The sequence below is a fragment of the Mustela lutreola genome, chromosome 13 (genome assembly GCF_030435805.1).
Source record: "Mustela lutreola isolate mMusLut2 chromosome 13, mMusLut2.pri, whole genome shotgun sequence".
Taxonomy (NCBI): domain Eukaryota; kingdom Metazoa; phylum Chordata; class Mammalia; order Carnivora; family Mustelidae; genus Mustela; species Mustela lutreola.
The window spans coordinates 80,294,661-80,322,532 of record NC_081302.1 but is presented as its reverse complement, the minus strand read 5'-3'; the positions used below and the strand labels follow the sequence as shown (position 1 = coordinate 80,322,532).

Sequence of the window (27,872 nt, the reverse complement as noted above, 5' to 3'; positions counted from 1 at the left end):
AATCCCAATTATTCTAATGTTGTTTCGTCTTATGGTGTCACTTATCTCTCGAATTCTCCCCTCGTGGTCCAGTAGCTGTTTGTCCCTCTTTTGCTCAGCTTCTTTATTCTCTGTCATTTGGTCTTCTATATCACTAATTCTTTCTTCTGCCTCATTTATCCTAGCAGTTAGGGCCTCCATTTTTGATTGCACCTCATTAATAGCTTTTTTGATTTCACCTTGGTTAGATTTTAGTTCTTTTATTTCTCCAGAAAGGGCTTTTATATCTCTCGAGAGGGTTTCTCTAATATCTTCCATGCCTTTTTCAAGCCCGGCTAGAACCTTGAGAATTGTCATTCTGAACTCTAGATCTGACATATTACTGATGTCTGTACTGATTAGGTCCCTAGCCTTCGGTACTGCCTCTTGTTCTTTTTTTTGTGTTGAATTTTTACGTCTTGTCATTTTGTCCAGATAAGAGTAAATGAAGGGGCAAGTAAAATACTAAAAGGGTGGCAACAACCCCAGGAAAATATGCTTTAACCAAATTAGAAGAGATCCAAAATCGTGAGTGGGGAGTAAGGGGATAAAAAGAGGTTGAAAAAGGAAGAAAGAAAAAAAAAAAAAAGAAAAGAAAAGAAAAGAATTTTTAAAAAAAGAATACACCTAAGAAAAATGTAAAAATGAAAAAATATATATATTAGATAAACTAGTATAAAATCGTTAAAAAAGAAAAATGTAACAGTTAAAAAAAAATTTTACCCGAAGGCGAGAAAAAAAAAAAAAAAAAGAAAAAAGAAAAAGAAAAAATTAAATTAACTGCAAGACTAAAAAAAATCACAGGAAAAAAGCCATGAGTTCCGTGCTTGGCTTTCTCCTCCTCTGGAATTCTGCTGCTCTCCTTGGTATTGAAACCGCACTCCTTGGTAGGTGAACTTGGTCTTGGCTGGATTTCTAGTTGATCTTCTGGGGGAGGGGCCTGTTGTAGTGATTCTCAAGTTGCTGTAAATTTTTAAAATTGTAGTAATTCAGATATATTTCATGTTAATGAAATTGGTAAGAATAGTCTAAGGCAGCATTCTTAATATATACTTATATACAAACGTCTTTTCTTAACTGTTCTTAGTAAAAAAATGAATTAAAAGTAGAGAGGTACAGATTTGAAATATGTTCATGTTGGGATGTGGTGCAATGCTTATAATATCTCCTACAAATATGATTTATGTGAAAATGTGTTGTGGAGCTCAAATGAAAAGCTCTGCAAATTGGAAAAGTTAATATTTCAAAACTATTTGTGTTAAGGACATCTGAGAGGAAATGATGAGACCTGGATCCTAGCCTTTTTATCACTGACTATGACCTCTGGCAAGTCAACCTTTTAGCTCTGTTTTCTCTTCTTAAAAATGAAGGCAAGGTCTAGGAAAGTACTAAGTTTCCTTCCAGCTGTAAATTTCTGTTATTGTTACTAAATCTTGATATGAGAAATTAGTCATGCTATACATAAAATTGTTTTACTCAAGAATTATTAACAGCATGAAATTTAATATTATAAATTGGTCTTTTAAAAAATAAAAATTTGAGGTTTTTTTTCCTAAATATTTGTTGTTTTATACACTATATTTCTTTATCAGACTTACTCTTTCTGAGAAAGAAAAGAAAATATTCTTCTTCCTTTTTTTTTTTTTTTGAAAATATTCTTCTGAGGTAAATCTCTTACTCTTCAGATTTCCTGCTGCCTCTCCCTCTGCCTACCTCCCACCCACCGCCAGCACCTTTCCCACGCATACACACTGAACGTAATCCTGACAACCGCACAACCCACAGAGTAATAGCAGAGGAACCCTGACAAATTCCAGGCACTACTCTCTGCAGTAGAAATAGACCTATACTTGGCAACTGTGTTGTGAAAATATAATTCAGAGGAAGTAAATACATGCACAATTGTCTCAAATAGTATGATTTATAGCCTTGCACAGTTTAGGGGAGAAATGGCATTTCTTCACTTACACACACACACACACACACATTTTAAACCTTTTTTCTCTATTCTCTGTAAAAAATAATGAACAAATTAGTTTCACATCTACAAATATTAGTTTTGGATACAGATACATAGTTTACATACACTTAGCTTTTTCACCATGTTTAGCTTTCAGAAGATTATCACTCTTGAATAAACCCACTTTAGTGGGCAGTAAGTGACCAAAAGTGCCCTTAGGCACTTAGCCCATAGGGCTCAAGTCTTAGCCTTCTAGTCTGTTGTAGCAGTCCAGAGACTGCAAGGGCTAATCCAGTTTACAGAGTCAAGATCCAGAAATAATAATCCATCAGACTTGCATTTCATTAACCAAAGGAGTTTTGGAATTATGGTGAAGCCAGGACCTGGACCTGAGCTCTCCTAGTTGCCACCTATCACCTGACCTTGAGAAACATAATTGCTATGGCACACTCCAAAGAAAAGACTTTGAGAGTCAAGTCAGACAAATACTGAGAGGAACCAGAAAAGCTTTAAAGATGAGAAAGAATTAAATCAGAAAAATTCTACTTAGGTTGGAGAAGCATTTCTTGGAGAAAGTGCTTGTGGATTCTCCAAATGACTTTAATCCATAGTTCATTTATTTTATAGCATATACCTTCAAGTTTCAATAGGAATGTACCCATTTACTAGTAAATAGTTTGATTATTTGAGATGATGTTTCACATCTCTTGTTCTGGTGGGTGTTTGTCCTTGCTGTGGTTTGGTACATTATAGGAATCATGAGGATACTTTCATTTTTCCTTTAATTTCTGGTTTATTAATTCTCTCATCAAAAATCTGCACAATCACCACAGATAAAGTCACTGCCAAGTGTTTCTCCTTCTGTTGTTGAATCTCCAGTTCACTTTTTGCCAGCACCAACATTGGCTTTGTAGTCCCCCTGACTTTCTTCATTCTGCTCTTGCATTACTTTCACTGTTTTTGTGAGGTCTTTTTCTTCTCATACATCCTCTGTCTTGCAACTCAATTTTTGGGTTCATTTTTCTTTGCATTATCCAAGTAATCCTAAGTCATACCAAAGTCAGTTGTCTTGGCACCACTGAAATGGGTTTTGAATCCAAATACAAAGATGACATCTCTTGTGGTCTTATACATTTTGGCTAGTTTTTCCCAAACTTTTGTCTCCTGTTCTGCTGCCTTTCTGGAGTGAAGAACATCAATGACCATTTGTTTCCACTGAGATAATCTGATGGTGTGAACTTCCTGGTCCAGATAGTTATTGTGTCCTTCATGATAGTTAACCAATCTTCAAGAGCCAAGGAGGAAACCAAGATTATTTCTTCAAAGAGTTAAATCATGGGCTTATATTATTCCTTGAGCTTGTTTCCTAGTGTCTCAGTACCCAGCCTCCTGTTTTGTTAGCATTTTGAGTAGAGAAGTTATACACTATACACTATAAGAAAGTGTACACACAGAGAGTTAAGCAGAATAGTGAAATTGTGGCAAAAGGGCCATTTATATTTCTTACAGGACATAAAATTCAGAAGTTAAAATCTAGGGCCTAATGAATGGGGAGTCTAATGAGGTACTCTTCCGACATAAAGCCAGGGACATATAAAAATACAACCAACCCAAACCATAGAATACATCAGAAAATTTGCATTGACATTGAGAAATTGCCTGTCTTGGATATATCACAACCACAAAAAAGTTAATAGATGGATTTGCAACCTATATTCTTACTACCCAAAAAACTTCTCCGAAATGTCAAGCTGTGCATATAATTGAAAGTGTTTGCGATTAGTAGTGCCTAAGAATTTTATTACAGCAAATACAAATTCTTTTTGATTGGACTGTCTCTCTATGATAGGTTTCAAATAATTCTCACAATTAGTTTTCAAAGGAAAATAATTCATCACAACAACAACAATAAAACTAGTACACAAGGAAACAATTCTCAAGAGATCATTGGCAGTTACAACCTGATGGCAATAAAAGACTTTATAATTATCAGGCTTTTTTTTATAAAGCAACTGTTTTATTTCAAGAAATTAAAGCCCCTTAAAACATCTGCAGTGTATGGGAAAATGATTTTTGAATGATATAGAAAATATGAAGAACAACCAAATATAAGTTCTACAACTGAAATTCAAAAATTGGAGTGGAAAGCTCATTGGGTGAGTTTAACAGATGAGACCAATTAGAAAAAGAATTAGAAAACTGGAAGTTACTAAAAGAAGATTATCCACAAAGAAAAGAAATACAGAGAGACAAAAAGATTATATGAAAAGAGGTTAAGAAAAATGAAGGATAGAATTAAAAGATCTAAAGCAAACTTGATCATGGTTTCACAAGAATAAGAGAGAAGGAGAGCGACTGGGGCAAAGATAATATTTGAAGAGACAATGCCTCATTTTTTTTTTTTCAAAATGCATGCTAGACACCAATCCAAAAATAAAGCAACCAACGAATTCCAAGTATATTAAAAAGAAATCCAACTCTAGACACAGGCTAGTGAACTACAGGTTCACTATGGTGAATTCATTATGGCAACACCAAAGACAAAAATGGGGATTTTAAAACCATCTAGAATAGAAGTACAAATTACCTCCAGCAGATCAACAATTAAACTTATAGTAGACTTCTTATCAGCGATAGAAGCCATGGAAGATTGCAATGGTATCTTCCATATACAGAAAGAAACAACTGACAATCTCAAGTACTTTTCCCAGGGGCACCTGGCTGGCTCAGTCAGTGTGGCATAGGACACCTGATCTCAGGGTTGTAAGTTTGAGCCCCATGCTGGGTGCAGAGATTACTTGGGAAAAAAAAAATTTTCAAAAAATGAATATAAATAATAAATAAATAAAATACTTCTCCCAGGAAAAAATATCTTCCAGAAAATGAGAGTAGGGAGGAAAATTCATTTTTCCAACAAACAAACAAACAAAAAGATGGAGTTTGCCATGATCCATACTAAAGCAAATTTTAAATTTATACTTCAGAATAAGTAAAATGATCAGAGATGGAAGATCTAAGCTACAAAAGAAATGAAGATTTTTTTAAATGTAAAGAAATGAATAAATGTAAATAAACACTGGCTGCATAAAACAATAATACTCAAGTTTTATAAAATTGAGAAGCAATTTATATATATGAGTGAGGATTGAAATAAAGTATCTTAGGATCCTTGCATCATCTTGGTAGAAATTAGGAATGCTAGTTAACTTTCGTCTTAAAAAGTTGTGTGTAGGGACGCCTGGGGGGCTCAGTCAGTTAGAGCATCTGATTTTTTATTTTAGCTCAGGTTATGATCCTGGGTTGTGAGATCAATCCTGCTTAAGATTCTTTCTCTTTCCCATTTCCTCTGCCCCTTCCCATATATCCCCACCCTACTCTCTCCTTCTCTTTCTCTTTCTCAAAAAAGAAAAGAAAAGAAAAAGGCTGTTTATAGCTTTTAATTGCTAGGGAAACTGCTTTTAGAAATAACATATAAATTCCAATTGAATAGAAGATGAAAATGGAATTGTATTTGCCACAGCATAAAAATGATGTCAGATGTCAATGAACAAATTTAACAAAATACATGTAAGATATTTATAGAGAATGTTATAAAATTTCAAAATGGATGGATGAAAAGATATGTTGGGGTAGATCTATCTCAATTTCTCTCTCTCCCCCTGCCAACACACACACACACACACACACACACACACACACGAAGACCTCTTTTTTTTTCCACTTCTACATGTCTAAGTAACTTGTTATGGGACTCTTTCCTTTTTTTTTTTTTTTCCGTTTTAGATAATCTTCATTTACTTACTTCAGTGAAGGTCAGAATTTCAGTATCTTACATCATAGGTACCTGCTCCCAGACTTACACCTATAAAGGTATTCCTATAAAGGTATGCAGACACTTTACAGTGGAGAAGTTTGCTTAGTTAGCATGAATTCAGAGCAAGGGAAAAAATCATGTGGATAGGCTGTTCTCATTCAGCCAAAGTCTTGATGCATCTGTAAATCCTATTGGGAGGAATCAACTGCAGGACAAGATAGTAGTGTTTCTGGGCCAGGGAAACGTCTGGCGCAGCCCTGAAGGTTCATTATTATAGGGGTGTATCAAGTAAGCCTAATTTAGGCTTTATTGCCGAAAAAGTCTCCTTCTGAGGGTCCTGTTGTTTCTTTAACTACACCATTTGGCCAACTAAGTTCCTGTAAGTCATGGTCTAGACAACAAACTGTGTCTTTCTATGGAGTCCTTAAATGTTAGTTCTTTGATTAGTTTTGTTTTGTTGCATCTAGTTATAACTTCCTTTGTCACCCAAGTTCTAGAGGACACCTAAATTTTTCCTTGTATGTGCCAACAAAAACAACTTACAATAGAGATGTGACTATTGTTATTGGATGACTTTAATGAAATGGCATTTTCTTAATTAAAGATGGTAGATTTTTGCATCAAAATTAACAAACACAATAAAGCATTCAATAAACAATCATGATACTTTGAAATAATGAGGAATCAGAATCTCCTGCATTCCTTTCTCCCTAATGCTTGTTTGTTTGAACAGTCTTAAAAAAAAAAAAAACACCAAAACACTTACTTCCCCTACAAAATGTGTGAGAGTTGTCTGATACTATGATTCATGTGAGATAATATTAATATTTTAAAAGCAAATGTTGTTGCTTTTATAATTATGTTTACTATTTGCCACCTAATGAGATATCATAAGAGCAATTATATTTCTTAATTTGGTTGTTTCTTAAATAAACATAAGTCATTGAAAGAATAAGAATATTTCATTTGACTCCATTTCTTCACTTTTAGTTTTAGGTATATTATTGCAGAAGATGAAATCTATGGTCAGAATTCTTTCTGGAATCAAAGCTATCTAAATTCAAATCTCATTTCTGCTGTTCACTATCTGTGTGAACAGATATTAAATTATTTAATTACCAAATAATTTACTAGCTATAATTTAATAATTACAAAATTATTTAATTTCTCTACTCTCGGTTTACTTATTGGTAAGTAGTAGTCCTTACCATCATCTTCTCCACTAAGTTATTTGTGTTAGTTAAATGATGGAATGAAGAGAAATGCTCAAGCGTAGTTGCTGGCCTCAACGAATGCTCAATAAATAATAGGTGTGAGCACGTGTGTTTTAAGAATGCATCCCAGAATGCCTGGAGATGTCTGCGTACTTGCTGTACCTCATCCTCCTCTTCAACCCTGAGTTTAGGAATTTATATGGATCAGGCTGTGTTCCTTGAGGAGAATGGGTGACGGAATAAACATTTGTTCTTATCAGAGTGACTGTACATTGTATGCAAGTGATCACACTCTGTATTCTATACCTGCGGGTGAGGACGTGCACCTGGCCCAGCAAAGTGCATGCAGCCAAGTTAACCGATATGCCTCAGTCTCATACTTGGAGGGAGAAATATTATATTTCCAGAGGTTAGTATAACTTTCATTGTCTCCGGATTTGAGAGTTCGGAGGCTGGCTTGCTCCTCATTCTGTCATAAAGAAGATAACTCATCATTTTTCACTGTATCCTGAAGGTGTGACTTTCTCTCTGAATCCTTTAGATGAGCAAATATTGATGATTTGCCCAAGTGGTATCCATGTCTGATCTTTCTGTCTGTTCACACTGGTTATTAACATTGGTGGATACAGTGGTCAGTCATGCTGTAATCTGCATAATCCCTTCATTGAACACTGGATTCTTATGGGGTGAAACAGGCAGTAGCTTTTTCTTCACAGTTACCCTTCAAGGCTGTTTTGTTGGTTCTCCTTTTACCTCTCAATAACTTTGCACGATTACTCTGGGTTTTAGAAAAACTTATTTTTCGGAGTCAAGAGTTTAGTTTAACATAAATATAAATTTGCCCCTCTATCCTATTCAAAAACTCTTCTTCCCTGTACTTCCCTGGTTTGATAACAGTGGGGTTGGAGGTAGGGACAGGGTTGGGGGTAACTGTTCTGCTACGTTTGTTTCACTTTCTCCCCATTTGTTTACTGCCCTTTTCTCCTTGAGAGCTGGGTCTCAGATTCTTGTGTGGCAGATGCCTGAATGCCCCTCTGTTTCCCTTGGGCACTCAACCAGTTAGTTACTCCTTCCCCCAACCCCTGGGACCTCCAGATCTTCTCAGTTCCAAAATAAGTGCAACTCTCTCCTGTTCATTTCTTATGAACTGTCTAGCTGTCACTTTCTGATATACTTGAGCCCTGGATATTCCTTTTTGTGGGAGGCCACAATAGGGCTTGAGATGAGGACCAATCCAGGCCCTGACTTGTGGCTCCTTTAAAGGCTGAATAGCCAAACAAAAGCCTTAGGTCGATAAAATCGAGTAGCATTGAGAAAGGGTCTGTGCTATGTGTTATGCGCTCGCCTACCTGACTTCCCACATGCTTGCTAAAAATGAGAACAATTCGGTTGGGGTCATAAGTTCGTGGCTGGTCCTTGCTGCCCTAGTACAGCCCATAAATTACTTTCAGGTTCGCTGTGTCAATACAGAACAATTGTACCGGCGTCAGCCATTTGGTGTCACAAAGTCTGCTTATAGTTCATTGTGAAACTTATTATGGGAACTCGTGGTTAACTAGACACAGATGTATTGCTTCTCCTATTATCACTATATATATGGCCTTAATGCTTTGAATAAACTTAGCACTGTTGGACATCCTCCTCAGCGCTCCTCCTGCCCCATCTCTCTGCTTCTCGAGTTCTTTTCTTCATCCTCTTACCCTCACGTTCCTGGTCGATTTGTCGCACCGGCCGTGACACCTTTTCCTCTAGATTCACTTGAAACTTCTCTGTATTCCAAGTCTGTCTCCCATGTCTCAATAACAAGACCTACCAGTAACTCTGTCAAGACCTACCAGTAACTCTGTCTTCCCACATCTCCCTGCACATGTATACACAGTTGTGCTTAAAATTACATTTAGAGGATTTCTATTCCTTGTAACCAAAAGAGGTCTAATCAAGCAGTGGGAAAACTGGTCAAAGAGAATTGAGGGAAATTTTGTGCATGCTATGGAATAGTCTTGTGAATGTATTTCTGCTCCATGACAGTGCATATTGAGTCCATCAGGTACCATGAATTGTTTTGTTAAGATGTGAGAACAATAAATGCAGATACATTCTCCCTCTTTGGCTCCTATGTTTTTGAGACTAGAACTCAACTGTGCTCTCTGCTAGCAGAATAAAATTAGATAACAGGATATTTTGTTTTTGCCTGTATCACTATATAGTGATCCTATAGAGAATCTGGACCTTGGTTCATCATGGCTATTTCCCGTTTCTTCAGTAACACATACAAAATCTATCTTTTAGTGTGGGTTCCTACTTAAACTGGTATATTAAGTTTAGCTATGAATAACAGAGACCCAACTATGATAACTTTTTTTTAAATTTTTTCTTTTTTTTATAAACATGTATTTTTATCCCCAGGGCCTACTCTGATAACTTAACATGGAAGTTGATTTTTTTTCTTTCATTTAAAAGAAGTCTGAAGTGGGAGCTGGGTGACTTAGTTGGCTGAGCATCTGCCTTAAGTTCAGATTGTGATCCCAGGATCCTGGGATGGAGCTCCATGTCAGGCTTCCTGACAGTGGCAGAGTCTGTTTCTCCTCTCTCTCTGTCCCTCCCCCTGCTTGAGCACTCTCTCTGTCTCCCAAATAAATTTTTTTTATGAAATCTTTTTTTTTTTTTTTTAAGATTTCATTTATTTATTTGACAGACGGAGATCACAAGTAGGCAGAGAGGCAGGCAGAAAGAGAGAGGAGGAAGCCAGCTCCCTGCTGAGCAGAGAGGCCGATGTGGGGCTCGATCCCAAGACCCTGGGTTCATGACATGAGCCCAAGGCAGAGACTTAACCCACTGAGCCACCCAGGTGCCCGGCTTTGTGATTTTGAACTCCACGTTGGATGTAGAGATTACTAAAAAAAAATTTAAAAACAAATAAATAAAATTAGCTTCATGTAAGACTCCCTGTATTGCTTTTCCTTTCTTTTCTTTTTTATTCATTTCTTGGGAGATGAGTGAAAATTTTATCAGGAAACAGATCATTATTAGATCTATTCTTGGAAACTTCTGTTTTAGATTTAGGCTCCAATTTTTTAGTATGAAAAATTTCAAACCTGTAGGGAATTTCAGAGAGCAGTACAATGAACACCCATCTATCTTTGTTGTAGAGTCAGCAGTTATTAACATTTGGTCGCATTTTGACTGTTGATCTATCTTTCTATAAATTTTGTTGTTGTTGGATCTTTTGAAACTTTAATAGGATTTTTATAAAAAGTTAGGACACTATATAAATCTTTAAAGTCAATAGATCCCCAGGAATACATGCAAGACAGAGGTCAACTGATCATATATAGGCTTTAAATCATAATTTCTTTCTTGGTTATTTCAGAGGATCAGACCATATATATTGCGGATCCACTTAAATAGACTTAAGGTTCCAGCTTCTTTTCTATGTTAGAACTTCTCAAATGATGCTTCTCAGAGTTATCCTGATCTGAGCATACCACGGAAACAAGCTTCTTTAGCCATTTTAATGCAAGTTGAAATTAATTTTTTTTTACAATGCTATTGCCTTTTGGATTATTCAGTTTGCTTCTGACATTAGCAACATCACCATACAGCCAGTAACTCTGCAAAAGATGGTTTTCGTAGCATGATTCACATAATATAAAACAACAAAGGGAAGGAATGTGGTTTGTTACATAATTTAGAATCTGAATCATTTGCTTCCTCCTTGGAAAGTGGTAATTCCCATAGAATGGATATACGGATTCAGGTCCCCCAATGTCATAGAGGAATATGGGAAACATCCTTTGGAATAGAATGTGTTATTCTAAATAAGGACAGTTAAGCCAAATGACTGTGCTGCATGGTTTTGCCTGGATGCATAGACTTTAGGCTTAAATAGGCATGAAATTTACATGGACATTTTACATCAAGCTTTCCATTTAATAACCACATTGCTGGCTTATAGAAACTGCTTTCTTTGGAGTTCTAGTTCTGTAGAATAAAGGAGGTAAAGTGTTTTCTTTTTGCTAATATGACAAGCAGAAGAATTTATATGAGAAAAGGTCTTTGAGGTCCAGTCTTACACTCGGTGTATCTGGAGTCATGTTATAGATTGTAATAGTCTGCTTTCCATCCCTGCAGCTCTCCTCTCTATGGCAGCTCAGGGGTTACTTCTGCACAAGTTAAACTACTCTGCTAGATGGAAGACAAAAATGTCATACTAAAACTTTTATGAAGTTAAAGGAATACTTTATCAATTTGAATGGCTCCCCCCAAACTCAAACTTTTATCTAACTCAAACTTCTCACTTTCTTTTATAAACTTATATTTTATTTATTTAGCTTTTTAAAAGTAGACTTCACACCCAACATGGGCTTGAATTCACAACCCTGAGAATCAAGAGTTGCATGCTTTACCAACCAATCCATCCAGGTGCCCTTGATAAACTTATTTTTAAAACTGTTTGATTTACAGAATGATTGAGAAGTTAATTCCGATATGGCCCACATCAGTTTCCCTTATTATGAATATATATTAGTCCCTACTACATTTTTACATGCACTTTTCTTCCAGCTAACCTTACATGTTTTATTAATCAACATATAAGCTGTATGTGCCAAGCATTTTTTTACAATATTTTATTTATTTATTTAATTGACAGAGAGATCCTGAGAGAGAGCGCCGGCAGGGGGAGCGGCAGGCAGAAGGAGAGTGAGAAATAGGCTCCCCGCTGAGCAAGGAGGCTGGTGCTGGGCTCCATCCCAGAACCCCGCTGTCCAACCCGCCCCCCCGCCCCCGCATCCCGCACCCTCCTTGGATGCCCTGCGCCGGCGTGATCCACTGCTCCCATCCCAGGGTGCCTTGCGCGGCGGGCTCGCTCCCGGTTACGTGCGCGCGGCGGGAGCCGGAACGTGCTCTCGGGTGGTTGCCCCGCCCACCTCGGCCTTGTTTGTTCAGCCTCTGGGGTTTGAAGTTCCCGCCAGGTCGCGGCTAGGCCAGAGCGATGCTGCCTGGCCCGCCTTGGCTTTGAGGAGAGAGGAACGTCCAGAACCGCTGCAGCTTGCTTTCGGCGCTGAGCCCCGGCAGCCATGTCCACGGGGTTCTCCTTCGGGACCGGCACGCTGGGCTCCACCACCGTAGCCCCCGGCGGGACCGGCGCAGGCGGCGGTTTCTCCTTCGGGACGGGGCATCTAGGTAACTGCGCTTCTGCGCCTTCCCGGCCTGGTCCTCTCCGTGAGATCCCGTGGGTGGGCCCGTCCCTCTCCCTCCGCGCTGGGTTCCTTTCTAGTGGGTCTGCGAAAGAGAAAGACAGACTTGCGCAGCGCCAGCCTCATAGTCCTGCCGTTCGGGGGCCTGGTCGGGAGGGTGGTCATAGGGTTGTGAGTCCCCAGAATCCACAATGGTTCACCCAGTGTCCCTGTCCAGTGGGGTCTGGCTGGGTGAAAGGGCCTGGGATTTCACGCTGAGCCCTAGCAGTGCGGCAGTCTGAGGCACAGAAGGGAGAACGACATTGTGGGTCATTCTGGGGTTTCAGAAAAAGACAATAGACAAATTTTAAGGGGGACAATTAGAGTTTTATCGCTGATAATTCAGAATTCATTGCAGGATATACGGCTTTGGACATTCCACTGCTTTAATGATTTCGTGGTATTCTAAACGAGCTCACCTCTTGGTACCTCATGGAACCCTGTCCTTTTTTACTGCAGGTTTTTGTTTTAAATACGTGTTGCAGCATTTCTTGGTGGTCATTTTGAACAGTGTGCGTAGTAGTATTCGTGAGTGTTAAGGTGGATTGACTCACATTGTCTTCTAGTTACACTGAAAACTGTAGGTAGCATGTTTATCGTTTTTGTGCAACCTGCTAAAGCACCGCTTCAGGCGATGACGAAATACAGTCAGCAGAGGTTTAGAAAGAGACAATAATAGTCAAAGGTCATTTTCATGGTGAGAGATTTAATTTTTAGAACTCCGACTTTTTAAGGTAAAAGGGGAGGAGTTCATTACATCAAGAAGTGTGCATAGAAAATGTTACAAGGTATCTATCTCCTGAAGCTTGAGGGTTGTCATTGTAGAGTAAAAAGCCAAAAGTATCTTCCTTATATTAAAAAGGGGAGGTACAGGGGCGCCTGGGTGGCTCAGTGGGTTAAGCCTCTGCCTTCTGCTCAGGTCATGATCCCAGGATCCTGGGGTTGAGCTCCGCATGGGGCTCTCTGCTTAGCAAGGGGCATACCCCCTACTTCTCTGCCTACTTGAGAGCTCTCTCTCTCTCTCTCATATAATAAATAAAATCTTAAAAAAAAATTAAAAAAAAACATAATTTACCAAGAAAAACGGGGTAGGTACAGACTACACAGTCAAGGAAAAGTCTGGGAATTTCCCTTAATACCTCCTTTTCTCTCTGCACCCTTAATCAGCAAGGCCTGCTAATTTTAATTACCTAGTTTCCATTTGCTTCACTCCAGTGCCACCGCCCTGTTGCAAGCTCTTGTCATTCATGGAACAGATATTTATTGAACACAGTTCCATATAATGGACTCTGTTTTAGATGGTGAAATAAATAAGGGTACTGGCTCTTTCTTCCAGGTTTTCAACCAGTAACCCTTCTCCGATTTGGCGAAAACTATTCCTATCATCTCCTACTTAGATTAGTTCAATGCTATCGCAATTGCTGTGTCAAAAATATCCTTTTTTTTTTTTTTTAAGATTTTAATTAATTAATTATTTATTTATTTGACAGACAGAGATCACAAGTAGGCAGAGAGGCAAGCAGAGAGAGAGGAGGAAGCAGGCTCCCTCCTGAGCGGAGAGCCAGATGCAGGACTCTATCTCAGGACCCTGGGATCATGACCTGAGCCGAAGGCAGAGGCTTTAACCCACTGAGCCACCCAGGCATCCCGATTTGGTCTCTTTAGGTAAATCATTTTAGGGAAGTTACTCTCCAAGCCTCAGTTCCCACATCTGGAACAGAGATGCTGATGAATAAAGTACTTAACATCATATCTGGCACTTGGTAAGTGCTCCCTAAATGTTACTTTCTAAGTCCACATTAGGGCATGCTGGAGAAGTTAAAACAATATTCCTGACCTGATGGAGTCAACAGTAACACATTCTGATGAGCCATTGGCAGATAGTAGTGGGTTGAGGCAAAACTTGGTCCTGTTTGGGGTAGCTTTTAAATAAATTTCTCTCCTGTAGAGAAATTTCTCTTTTGCTTTCTTGAGTAAGAAGATACCACTTTGAAGTATTTCTTCGGTTATGTTTTCACATTTAATTATGAAACAGTGCCTTGTGTCTTCAGTTATCTTAAGTTGTCAAGAAATTTTAAATATTTAGTCTAAAAATATATAATTTCAGAAAAAATAAAAATAAAAAAAATTTCATTGTGCGTCTTTCTATATTAATGGAATAGCAGTAAAACCAAATGGGATCACTGAATTATTTGGGAGGGAGGACAGCATAACTACCATTTCCTTAATTTGAGGTCTTCAAAATTTGCCGATAACATTTATTAAAGTACCTTTTTAGCTCAGTTGATTAAGTGTTCACAGTTTTGTGCTTTGTTGGTAATACCTTAAACCCTGTTTTGCCAACCTTCTGTACTTCACATACCCATGTTCCTAGAGATAATTTTAAAATCAATGATAAACTAAGACACCGGGCCCGCTCCATTTTTTTTGAAAGATTTTATTTATTTATTTGACAGAGAGAGATCACAAGTAGGCAGAGAGGCAGGCAGAGAGAGAGAGGAGGAAGCAGTATCCCCGCCGAGCAGAGTGCCTGAAGCAGGACTCGATCCCAGGACCCTTTTTTTGACCCCCTACTCAGTGTTGATGACTGGTTTCAAGTTCTGTTCCTCTCACAGTGATTGGCTGGTGTAATACATTGTATAAAATGTGTTTAGTTGAATTTATTAAGTTCCTAATGATGACAGTAATAACATTTATTAAGTGAAGTTAATTCACCATGCATAATCTCTCAATCTTTTGCAAAAAATCTGTTAAGTGGGCACAGTTATTAACATTTTGCATATGAGGAAACAGAGGATCAAGAAGGCTAAGTTATGTCACACACGTCCCAGGACATTGGAGAGTTGGCACTGGAACCCAGCCATAACACCGCTACCTCCTTAAATTGCAGTGTCCCAGACATAAGCTTTTTAAAACTGACCTTGACTTCTCGTGGGATTATGTCTGTTTGGAAGGGCAGGCAAGACAGAATAAAGATACCTATATAGGATGAATGGGAGCTCCCATTATGTTATGTGTTATAGTCTCTTTTAACTCTCTTGTACAATTTTTGGAGTGTTAGGTTGTTGAGACATTTTGTTCATTTTAATAATTTGGTCTCCCACTATAGTTAGCAAATATGAGCCCTTGAGTTTTGATAAGAACATTTGAAAGTTGTGAACTTTGTTCACATCAGTTGCTATCACCAGCTGTTCTTTTTGAGCTTTCAGAAACTCTGAAGAGAATTTCTGCTTATGAACACATAATCTGGATAGAGGGTAATTACTTTGTATTTTCCTCTTGTCAGATTATGTTTCTTTTCCTCTTCTCACCCCTACCCCAGTTCTTGATGCTGTTTTGGTGACAAGAAAAGTAACTGTATCCCCCTGTCCCTGCCTAAATCCACGAATATGGTGATAAATCAACAGAGAGGTGGCAAAGATCACTTAAAAGAACTTTTCTGAGTATGTTTTATTTTTCTTTATTTAGTAGTTGGGAAAGAACAAGTGTATTTAGAAATATGAACTATACGTGAGTCATTCAAGAGGAAAATGATCCACATTCATAGGACTTCTCTGTGGCCATTTTAAAATACGCTGTCAATAAAACTTAGAAAAGGAGAATATGTGATACTGTTTATGATTTCCTTGGGATCTGAAATCTTTTGTATGTGACTTATATTTAAAGAGAACAGGAGACTATTTGAATTGGGTTGGTTAAAAATAAATTGTTAGTTCTTTTTGTATTCTATGGCAATATATTGAATATGTGAAAAGAAAGAAAATGTTTAACCTTGAAGAGTTAATTCTTATTTTTCTTTAGGAAATACTGGTTCCAGTAGACTTTATTTTGTGTTCTTTATAAATAAGCAACCCTTCAGTGGGTCTCAATTTTGGAACTCTTGGAAGCACTGCAACTCCTGCCACGACATCTGCTCCTTCAGGTGGTTTTGGAACCGGGCTCTTTGGAACGAAACCTACCACTGGGTTCACTCTGGGAGGAACAAATACAGGTAAGGAGGATTGTCACATTTCAGGGAGTAGCTATGGGATATTCTTTTTAAGGTTCTGGTTTATATCTCTGCCCTTTATAGGGATTGTCATTGGTGTCAGACCTAAAAAATGGTAAATATGAAGATGGAAATATATATAGGGATGTGGACTTAAGGGCCAGTGGTAGGCCTCACATCGGTTATGATCTATTCTAGTGTAAATGAAAACACCCATTTAGGGGTTCTTGGATGGCTCAGTTGGTTAAGGGTCTAACTCTTGATTTCCACTCGGGTCATGATCTCATGCTTGCAGAATGAGACCTTCTTTGGGCTTTAAGCTCCTTGGGGAGTCTGCTTGAGATTCTGTCTCTGTTTCCCTATCCTCCTGATGCATACTGCACCCCCCTCCCCCAAGCTCTTTCTCAAAAATAAATAAATCTTCAAAAAAGAAGAGAAACAAATTTGAAGAAATGTGATTTTTTTTAAAGAAAGATTTTATTTATTCATCAGAGAGAGCGAGAATAAGCAGGGGGAGCAGGAGGCAGAGGGAGAGGCAGGCTCCTCACTGAGCAAGGAGCCCATTGCAGAACTTGATCCCAGGACCCTGGGATCATGATCTGAGCTGAAGGCAGCCGCTTAACCAACTGAGCCACGCAGGCATCCCAAGATTTCTTTTCAAAATAACTTCTTTTTTGGTATACTTGACACAAAGAAGATCTACCTCTTTAAATATAAAGAATTAATTTAATTTTTACATGAGAGTATATAATGCAGTGTTTCACCTTAGTGAATATAAATCAAGTTTACCAATTTGGACGTTTTTTAATTTGCATATATGGGGCAGTCAGCATCCTTTCTTGCTATAACATTATAATTTACCTTCCTAAGAGACGTTTTAAGTTTTTATATTATTAAAAGAGTTGTTTCGATGGGAAAAGGGCAAGAGGTCAAAGTTTCTGGTAGACATTTCGATAATAAAAATCTGTTTTTTAATACTTAAAGATATTTGGTTATTAAAAATATGTGTCAGTAATGCTGCCATTTCAAAAGCTTATTTCTTTATTTACTCTTTATTCTGTACCCGCAGGGCCTCTTGGTCTCTGTTACTACTTTATGCATTGACATTCCAGCTTTGATTGCCACTTTTCACAGCCACACATAGAAAATGTAAGAACTGCAGGAATGCGGGAGCTTCCAGTGAGCTCCTTGAAACAACTTTGTGTGCCAGTGTTTGCTTAGAGTAGCTTTTTTTCTCCTTGCCTAATGTTGTTATAAGCAGTCGTTGTTTGCATTTATAAATCTTATTCCCTATATAATTATATATAGCCGTTAATATGAAAACCAGTGATCTAGGAAGAACGTTTCTATTAGCGGTCATGGTAGAAGATACTGGTTGTTGTAGTAACATATCCTGAGGATGACTCTAAGTCTTGCCCTTGTAATAACCCCCCCAAAATGTCATCTGCCATTGATGATTAAATTTTATTTCTCTTTTTGTCCCCAGGAATAGCAGCAACAATAACTACAGGATTAACTCTGGGTAAGAATTTTTTGAGAAAAGATCCCAGATCTGTGGTTTTCTTCTCTTCTCTTTCTTATTATCTCACAGAGCTGGGCTATAGAAGGAAGCATGTAAGGAACCTAATAGATCACAGACACTGACTCATTATACAGCCTTTCAGTACTGGAGTTTTTAAAAAAGTCAATGACTTTTTAATTCAGGAAAAACCTTTTAATAAAGAAATGGTTTTTTCTCTGGAGGTTTAGTTTACATTGTATTTTTATAGTCATTTGAACCCGTTTAGTGGAAAAAAAAAAAAAAAAAAGGCAACAAACTCTAGACCAGAAGCCTTAGAATTAAGCCCTGGTTGTAATTCCAAATCATTGTGAGGTCTTAGGTAGTCATGTAGTATCTGGCAGCTTTTGGTTATCTGTAAAACAAGGGTAGGACTGAAAGGTTTTTGTATTTCTTTCCAGCTCAAAAATGCCATCGTTCTCTGTAGCGATACGCCGAAGGGAATGTGAGTAAGTAGGATGAGGGTTGTTAATGTCAAAGGAGGGAGAAGGGGTGTTGGGTTATGGACATTGGGGAGAGTATGTGCTTTGGTGAGTGCTGTGAAATGTGTAAACCTGGCGATTCACAGACCTGTACCCCTGGGGATAAAAATATATGTTAATTAAAAAAAAATAATAATGTCAAAGGAAATGAATGAATGAAAGGACAGTGAGGAAACTCAGTCAAAGTTAAATTTATTAATTTAATTAACATTTGAAGTAAACCAAAGATTGGTGGACTTTGTTCATTTGGATGGTACTCACCTGTGACCAGCAGAAAGTGTAACCCATCTGTTCACTACCAGAGTTTTGGACAGGATTGGCTTTGGGGCAAGCAGTTGGATTCTCTTATTTTCTGAGATTTTAGAACCCATTTAGATTTTAGAGCACTGTACCCTGGCAGGAATTTCTGGTTGTTGTAAGGGCAATCCAGAAGTTTAATTTCTGGCAGCTGCTTTTCTCAGTGCCTTTAAGGAAAGCCAAAATGCAGGTCATTATGTATTTCTTCATAATAGTTTTGAGCAGCTACTACTTCCTAACTCTGTGGCCTTGGGTATACATAATGCTTTGTACATTTAGTATTAGCTGTTGGTATGGTGATGATACTGATGGTGCAGGTGATACTAATGTTGTCAAGAGCATGAGCACGAGTAAGGCATTCAGTGGGTGATGAGGTGAAGGTGACTGGCAGGTATAGTAACATGTTCTTGTATGACCTGATAAGTGCTCTAACATGTATGAAAGGCACCAAGAGAAGTAGAGGAAGATAAGAGTAGAAGTTTATTTTGGGGGCAGGAAACATCATTCCTGATGGAGACGTGCAACTGCCCAGTCATAAGGGGATTCAGGGAAGTAGGAAAAGTGTTTGGTTAGAATTTAGGTTTCAGAAGTGGGAATGGTAGGGAGAGAGGGGGTGTGAAGAGCAGATTGGAGGTAGATAGGAAAGGTGGTTGTGTGCCACGCCTTTTGACTCTAGGGTAGAGATAGTATAGAGCTAATAAGAGCCTTCAGTCAGAGAGAATCACCAGGGTATTATTTTTTGTTGGTGTTCTTGCTTCTTCTTTTTTAAAGTAACTGAAATAATTCCAAGAAAAGATTAAAGTTTAGAGGGACAGAAACAAATTAAGAGGTTATAATTGTTCTTGAGAGGAAGATGACCTGAGCTAAGGGTTTTGAGGATGCTTGTAATCTAGAGCTATTTCTGCAGTAGAATCAGCAGGTCATGGCTAGTAGAATGCAGGAGAGAGAAGGGATGTCAGGGGTGATTATGGTTTCTGGCTTGAGCAACTGAGTGGACCACGGCAGGGGATTTAGGAAACATTTTGTGTAGGGAGGCATAGAGGCGGATAGTTAAGGGACATCCCGGTAGAGCTAACCAGTGGAGACTCCGGCAGGTGTAGATTTAGGCCCGTGTTGCCCTAGCTGAGATTCTGTAGTTGGGAAGTATGGGAGCAGGCCTGGAGCCGTAGGCAGTATCATTTAAGAACTGGACAGAGGAAGGAGATGGACAAAAGCAGACTGGAAGGAGTAGCCAGAGTTGACAGAAGTACAGGAAGAGGAAACAGTAGAGAATGGTGGTTTAAATAGCGTTGGAGGGGAGGAATATTTTTCTGTTGAGTATAGAGCAAAGGAAGGGTAAGTGCTGTTGTAGGTAAATCCAGGGGTAGAACTGAAATTGGATTTCAATATGACCACATTGATGGGACTTTTTCTTGCTTTTCCTAAGATCATAGCATCCTCTTTTAATTATTCATCATGATTTGGCTCCAACTTCTATATTTTCCTTTTTCATACTTACCCACATATCCTTCTAGCTACAAAAGTAGGGTCACGAACTTTTAGGGATCCTGATTCATGTAAGACATATACATTCATGGTTAAATAGGATTTGTTTGTTTGTTTGACTCAGGAACGCCAGCTACTACATCTGCGTCTACAACAGGTTTCAGTTTAGGATTCAGTAAACCTGCCGCATCTGCCACACCATTTGCTCTCCCTATTACTTCTACCTCAGCTAGTGGTCTTACTCTTTTGTCTGCTCTGACGTCAACTCCAGCAAGTGAGGCAGAATGGAGAAAGTCACGTTTTGTCATTGAATTTTGGTTTTTTTGGCTAGTGAATATAGGGATCCACGTTATTCAAGATAACTTCAGTTGTGGAAAGTTTTTATTTTAATCACTCAGCAATTAGGATCCTACAAAGATCATCATTGGCTCTAAAGCAGCAGGAGCCATCCTGGAAATTGATCTCTGTTTATAGAGCAAAGCAGGGACAGGGTGAGAGGTAAATTGTAAAACTATTAATATTCAGTTTGTTTTCAAGGAGCATATTGGTGACAAGAAAGGATAAAGAATTTGCATCAGCCTTGCCTGCCTTAGGATTCATTCCATTTTGAAGGCGAATTTGGCATCCTGGATTGAAAACTCTTAATTATTCTCTGGAATCCATTACCTTATACCATTCTAGTGTTACCTAGAACTCTTATTTGTGTCACTAGCGTTTGCCTTACGGTCTTATTTCTCTTTATTCTTAAGTATATGTAATTTTATCTTTAGCAAGTAGTTTTTTAGGAAAAACTAGAGTGAATTTTGTCTTGGACGTAGGGCTGTCTGTTTTCGTGGTGGTGGGGAATGTTTTGTATTTTCTCCAGTGTTCTTAGAAATGATGTTTCTTTTTGAAGCCTTACCGTTTTACTTTCTATAGCATCTACAAGATTTACCCTAAATAATTTGGGTGAATCAACAGCTACAACTACTACCCCATCAACAAGCCTTTCCTTAGGGGGAGCCTTAGCTGGTTTGGGAGGTTCACTCTTCCAGAGTTCAAATACAGCCACATCAGGTAATTAATGGTATTCATTTTCCGAAATAGTAAATATTTATATTTAAATTTACTTTATCTGTATTTTGACCTTTGGAACAGACCACTTTGTCTCTTTAACCTGAATGTTTTTATTTAGTATGAAAACTGAATTATAAAATAATGGTTTTCATGCATATTTGGACATCTTAGCCATATTGTAGAAAAAAAGTTTTCTGCTTCTCAGTATTGACTGACTATATAAAGAAACAAAGAAGGGCCTGTTTAAGGAGCCTATAAACTATTCAAGAGAAATTTATCAATAAATGGAAGTTGTAGAGTCTTGGATCATTTGGTATCTAAGTTCGTTGCAAATCAACTTGACCTTTCAAGCCCTGGTTTTAAGAATGGCTTTCCATTACAGGCATCAGGAAAGGGTATTAGCGTGCTTCGAAGAAAAGGTTTTAGAACACAAGTATTAAATTTATTCTAGTCAAGCAAAATACTAAAGTATCAATTCAATTGGCAGAGAATACTTCATATTTTCTTTCTTGGATTGATTTTTCATTTCTTTCTTATTTTGAAATTAGCTTCATGTTAAGGATTCTGTCGATGTTTTGAGTATTAAAATATACTATAAATATATTTATATATAAATATAAGTGAATAAATAATATAGGAAACATGATACTATATATAATGTAATATAATACCATGTAGGAGTGAGAAGAGCTTTCCTCTGATTTGAAAACATTGTATAATTATCTCACATAGCAATATAATATCAACAATTTCTCTTTAACAATTTATGTGTTAGGAAAAACATATTTTTTGGCATTGAAACATGTGAAAATCATAGCATTCCCAGTAATACATAGGTTCATGTATAATGGCTATTTAATATCAGAAGTTTTACTCAACACCTCCTAGGTGTCTAATACTTGGTCGTGTGGGAGAGATGAAGGAGTATGACCTAGTGTTTTCTATTAAACAGCTCTTTCATGTCCTCCGTTCAGGTACTAAATTTAGTGAAGAAACTCTGGGTCAGTGGAAGGGGAAAAAAGGAGTTGGTGAAGATAATCTGTAAAAATTTGTAGCATTCAGGTTTGCATTATCTTTCAGATACTTGTCTTTGTCACTGTAGTCTCACCTTGTAGGTATTCAAAATATCTCCTAATAACTGAATCACTGGATGACTGTAACATACATTTCTTTGTAGGATAAGTGTTTAAACATCTCTCCTAAAGAGTCCTAGGAGAGCAAAACACAAAAATAACAGAAAGGGGAGGTGGAGGATTGTTTTTGTGTCTTTCTAATGAGTTTTTAGGCCTGCTACAATTTTTCTTAGGCTCTAGACACACGTCAGTGCTTGATTTATGGTTGTGCTAACTAAACATACCCCTGTATTTTTTTTTTTAATGGACATTCATTTAGCTATATTTTTTTTCACACATTGTCAGTATTTAAATTCACTCTTCATATATTCCCTGCTTTTATTCAGTGCCTCTACTGTTTCCTCTGTTTAAAGTAAATAGCATCTGTCCAAAAAGAACCACACTTATGTGAGCTTGGTAATGCATGGACTTAGATGATTTACCAATGCGTGGTCTTTAAAATTTTGCTACTTGATTTACAAGCATACCTTCATGACTTAAGATTAACTGTAGTTTAGCCCCTTCAATTCCTTTTGTCAGTGAGGTAGGATTTAAATAAATGAAGTCTATTTCTTTCATTAAATATTTCTTGAAAAAGCTTGGGAGTATGAAATTTGATGTTTGAACTGTAAGGCTTCTAACTCTCAGTTCTTTAGATTTCATGAATAATGAAACTATTTGCTTTATAAGATTTATAATATTTGCTGAAATCTTATAAATCATTACCGGATTATTTTATTATATAATTTATTTATCTGTTAACAGCTGTCCTGAGGTATAATTGAGAAGTAAAAGTGTAAGATATTTAAAGTGTAGAGCATAGTGATTTCATATATACGTGCACATTGTAAATGCCCATCAAGTTAATTAACACATCCAATACTTGATAATTTAAAAAGTATCCAATTACAAAGCATGACTAGAGGACAAGAAGTATTCACCTGGAAATATACAAACTAAAACTGCTTTTTCAGGAGGATTTAAAAAAAACAAGTAGTATGTTCACATTTATTGAATTAACAGATAAACTCTGACCTTTTTAGTAAAGACAAATTAATAGACCCATAAAGACAGAGAACTGATGGTTGCCCGAAAGGGTAGGGAGGACAGGCAAAATGGCTGACGGGGAGTTGGTACAACCTTCCAGTTATGGAATCAGTCACAGGGATGGATATAATCCATGGTATTGTAATAAGGTTGTATGGTGACAGATAGGGTAGTGACACTTGTGGTGAACATAGCATGTATAGAGTTTTCAAGTCACTGTTGTACACTAATGTGACATTGTGTGTCTACACTTTAAAAAATTACCTAAAACGTAAAGAAGTTAAAATCATATTATCCAGACTACATACACCATTAAATCCCAGCTTTAGACTTATTCCATGTTATTTGCTTAAGCCAATTATGAAGAAAAATGGGATCCAGCTTGAAAGCATTTGAGAATTTTGTGCATTGAGGGAAAATCATTGTAAAGACTTTGTAAATTATATTTGGTTTATTTGTAGGACTTGGACAGAATACTTTAGGCTTGACTTTGGGAACCACAGCAGCTACTTCAACTGCAGGCAATGAAGGTCTTGGTGGTATAGATTTTCGTACCTCATCAGATAAAAAGAGTAAGTAATGTTCTATTCTAACAGTAACTTAAATTTCTATATCAGTAAGATTTTTAGTTACATGTTCAGTAGTAAAGTTTTTACTTTTACTTTTACTTTATATCTCACAAATTTTTTGTGTATTATGTGTTTAAGATTTTATTTCCCTAGAAAACTGAGTTTTGTTTATGCATACGGTTATGTAGCTATTAGTGTGTATTAATATATGTTCTTAAGTTGGGATCATGAACACATGTATGGTATATAAGTTGATACTTGAACAACATGCTTTGAACTGGTTAGGTCCACTTATATGTGAATTTTTTCCAGTAAAAGTGGAGTCCTGGAAATGTATTTTCCTTTCGATTTTCTTAATATTTTCTTTTCTCTATCTTACTTTATTGTAAGAATGCAGTATGTCGTACATATCACATACAAAATGTGTGTATAGACTTTATATTGTCAGTAAACATTCTGGTCAGCAGGAAGCTATTAGTAAAGATTTTGGGGAGTCAAATTATGTGTAGATTTTCAACTGCCTGGGTGTTTAGGACCCTTAATCCCTACATTGTTCAAAGGTCAACTGGATTGCTTTGTAACCTGTTCTTTCTCATATGTTATATCACCAATATTTGTCAGTTCAGTAATTCTTTAGGAGTGTTTTATTGCTGCTTAAGTCAGCTTTATGAATCGATACATCATTAATCAGCCGTCCTTCCATTATTAGTGTTTGTATTCAGTTCGTATATTCTAGGAAGTATCAACATATTGAGCATCATTATGGGGAGAGGCAATGTGGTATTGTAGCTTAAGGGGATAGACTTGAGCTGAAATCTGGCTTCAGATCCCCTCCACTGTTCATAAGCTCTGTCACCTTGTTCAAGTTATTTATCCCTCTGTGTTTAGTTCCTTTATCTGTAAAGTGGGGGAAAAGAACAGTAACTACTTGACATTGTTGGTCCAAGGATTACAGTTTATAAGACTTCAGTAGAGCCAGGCACATAATGAATGCTCTCTATGTGTTTGTTTTTCTTATAAATTTTCATTCATATTTTTGATTATTTTTTAAAGACCAATACCTAGAAACTTAATCACTGGCTTAAAGAGAGGGAGATTTTTGGAGACTCTTCGTAAATATTGTAAAATTACTTTCTAGAAGGAGTTTTCCAATTGATTACCCACCAGCCAGTATGAAAATGCCCTTCTCACTGTGCTCTTGCAATGCTGGATATTCTTTTTAAAAAATTACCAATCCAGATTCATTTTGAAATATGTTTTAGTTTTGTTCATTCCCTGTGCATGATTTTTTTGATTTGTCTTGCATTGTGTCTTCTGCCTCTGATGAAAGCATGTTTCTCGTATTGCATTGAATCCTCTGAAAAACTTAGAATGATTAACAGTTGAAGGTGTCCATATATCTGAGCAAGAATTTTTTATTTGGATGTAGACGATTCTCGGGTAAAGTACTGTTTTAAAAGCTAGCTATCCTAAAATCCTTTTAAACTTAGAAAATTTAGGATAACTTTGAATGAAAATTGATTTTTATTTTATTTTACTTTTTTTTAAAAATTTTATTTGACAGAGAAGAAGAGACAGCTAGAGAGGGAATACAAGTGGGGAGTGGGAGAGGGAGAAGCAGGCTTCCTGCTGAGCCAGGAGACTGATGCGGGGCTTGATCCCAGGACCCTGGATCATGACCTGAGCTGAAGGCTGATGCTTAACAACTGAGCCACTCAGGCGCCCCGAAAATTGATTTTTAAACATAGGGGTTTGTCTCTTGTTTTTACTTAGTTTTCTTTGTAGCCACATCAAAATTAGAAGAAATTATCTTAGATGTTTTAGCAGCTTTTTTTATTAATCAGCTGAAGCAGTCTGGTACCCTTGAACTACTTTGATTTTAATTATGAAACTGGTTCTCTATTTATTGCAATTGCTTTTAGGCTCCACATGAAAGACTTGATAGAGGCAAAGGAGTAAGAGAAATATAAGGAGGTAATCTCCCTTCGCCCCCCCCACCCCCGCGCCACTCCACCTTCTCCCATTGTCTTCTTCTTGTGTTGTGCCTCAGAGTTGAACCAAAGCGGTATATAGAATAAGTGCACATGACCTGATATAGCACATCCAGTTCCTTTAACCTGCTATACGTGTCCAGGGGTTCTTTATTAATCTAAAGGATTTCTCTGTTTCCCTAGCAGCTTCATCAGTTAGCCTGGACCTGCTGTATTGGGTTTGATAGATGAAGAGGGGTTGGAAGCAGTGGTCTCTAAGTGGGGGCAGCATGGAGTAAGATCTAGAGACAAGGATGATCTTTACTCTTTCGAAGAACTGCTGGAAAACCGGCGAGCCGCAGCATGGCAAGATCAGATTCCAGATGTCATAAAGGGAAGGGCCGTGTATGTCATCTTAAAGAGTTTTGTAATTACACGGAGGACAGTTGAGACCCACTAGGGGTTTGATGTGAATAATAGGACATGAGATACGTGTTTGAAGAAGAGCATTCTGGCAGCCATGTGGAAGATAATGTGCAGGAGGGCAGGAACAGAGGTGGAGTGCTGACAGTGAGCTTTGACAGCAGTCCACAGGTATTACAGATGCCAAGCTAGATGGACTAGTCAGGGCCCACGGTAGGCCAAAAACAGGCCTAAGTTTTATATACGCAGGTTTGTGTGTATTCAGACTTCTGTAAATATAATAAAAATGGAATATCAAAGAGAGAGCAAAATAGGATGCTAATGAATAAAAAAGTTGAAGTCTGGGAAAAAAATTAAATCCCTCCTTTATCTTACTGTGTCTCATCCAGTCAAAGGCTTGCATCTGTAGAACATGGATATCAATTTCAGAAATGTTAAACTATGAAAGAGAAATATCAACATACAAAGTAAGGAAAAATAAATTGTAGTTAGATTAAAAAGGTAAACAAAAGAAACCCTATGGACAAAGGCAAAAGGTAAAGGACAGGTTGGAACTAAAATACTAGCTGTTTAGATGCTTTTTTTCTTCACATTTTAACATCTGAAATTGAGATGTATCTTGAAATTAAGGTCTCATTTTAGAAATAGCCACATAACGTATATGTATGAGATAATTAATATGGTTAATGTTAAAATAGCTCTGAGAATTCAGTGAGAAACATACCTCAGATATACCTCAAATAGCCTGAATAGACCATTCACTCAAGGAGAAATAGAATTGTCTAATTAATATTTGAAATGTTTTACTTAGTACTGTCAGAAATATGAATTTAGATGATAATGAAGTGGCATTTCTCAGCTATGTACTGGCAGTGATTGTTTCAGAAAAATGTCCATTGTTGTTTAGGGTGTGTCGGAAAAATTACTTATTTGTTGTAGGTGGGAAGATAAATTGGAACAGTTGTTTTAAAGGATCAGTTTGATAATATGTAGGTTTTCCTTGATGTAATCTTTGACCTATAAATTCCTCTTTTTGTGGAATACAAATAAAGTCATGCACAAGTATTTGGAGATAAAGGCATTGACTGTAGCAGCATTGTTTATATAGTAAATGCGTACATGTTAAGAAGAGGGTTGGGCATAAAGGTTCTGATACAGCTATGTCATCAGTATTCTGTTGTCATTTAAATCATGTTAAGTGACATGAAAAAGACTTAATTTCAACATCCTGAGAAAATATGTGCACATAACTTATGTCATCCTGATCACGTTTAAAAATGTGTGTGTAAGTGCCAAAACAGGTTGAAAGAGGAACCATTAAGGTTCTCTGATGGGATGAAGTTTTGTGTGTTCCTGTATTTCCTTCATTAAGCAGGTCTTATTTTGTAGTGTGAAGTAAATTCTGGAAAAGCAGAAAGTGAGTCACTGCATTTTGCTGACGGAGCATTTTTACTTTTCTACTTTTAGACATACACTAATAATGATAACCACTAAATAAGTGTTCATGAGAAAGCTGTTGATCTATCTGCACACATTAAAAACATCATCTTAAAAAATTGCTGCTCTTGTAAAATATTTAGAGACATCCAGGTAGTCTGACATATTTTAGTATTCTAAACTGATAGAACCTAAGAAAGTAACC

At 37.3% G+C, this 27,872-nt stretch overlaps 2 protein-coding genes across 3 annotated transcripts in view; one reads left to right on the top strand and one right to left on the bottom strand.

Annotated features, from left to right (window-relative positions):
* The window catches only part of LOC131813643 (uncharacterized), a 39,480-nt gene extending 24,871 nt beyond the window's left edge, over positions 1 to 14,609 (bottom strand). Inside the window, exons 1-2 of the mRNA XM_059144003.1 lie at positions 14,606 to 14,609; positions 11,805 to 12,289 (exon numbers count right to left, since the gene is read on the bottom strand). Of these exons, the coding sequence (XP_058999986.1) occupies positions 11,805 to 12,289; positions 14,606 to 14,609 (489 nt within the window). The remainder of the gene's footprint in view (positions 1 to 11,804; positions 12,290 to 14,605) is intronic.
* The window catches only part of LOC131813851 (ral guanine nucleotide dissociation stimulator-like), a 225,468-nt gene that overhangs the window by 86,363 nt on the left and 111,233 nt on the right, over positions 1 to 27,872 (top strand). The gene's annotated exons all lie outside the window — the stretch shown is intronic.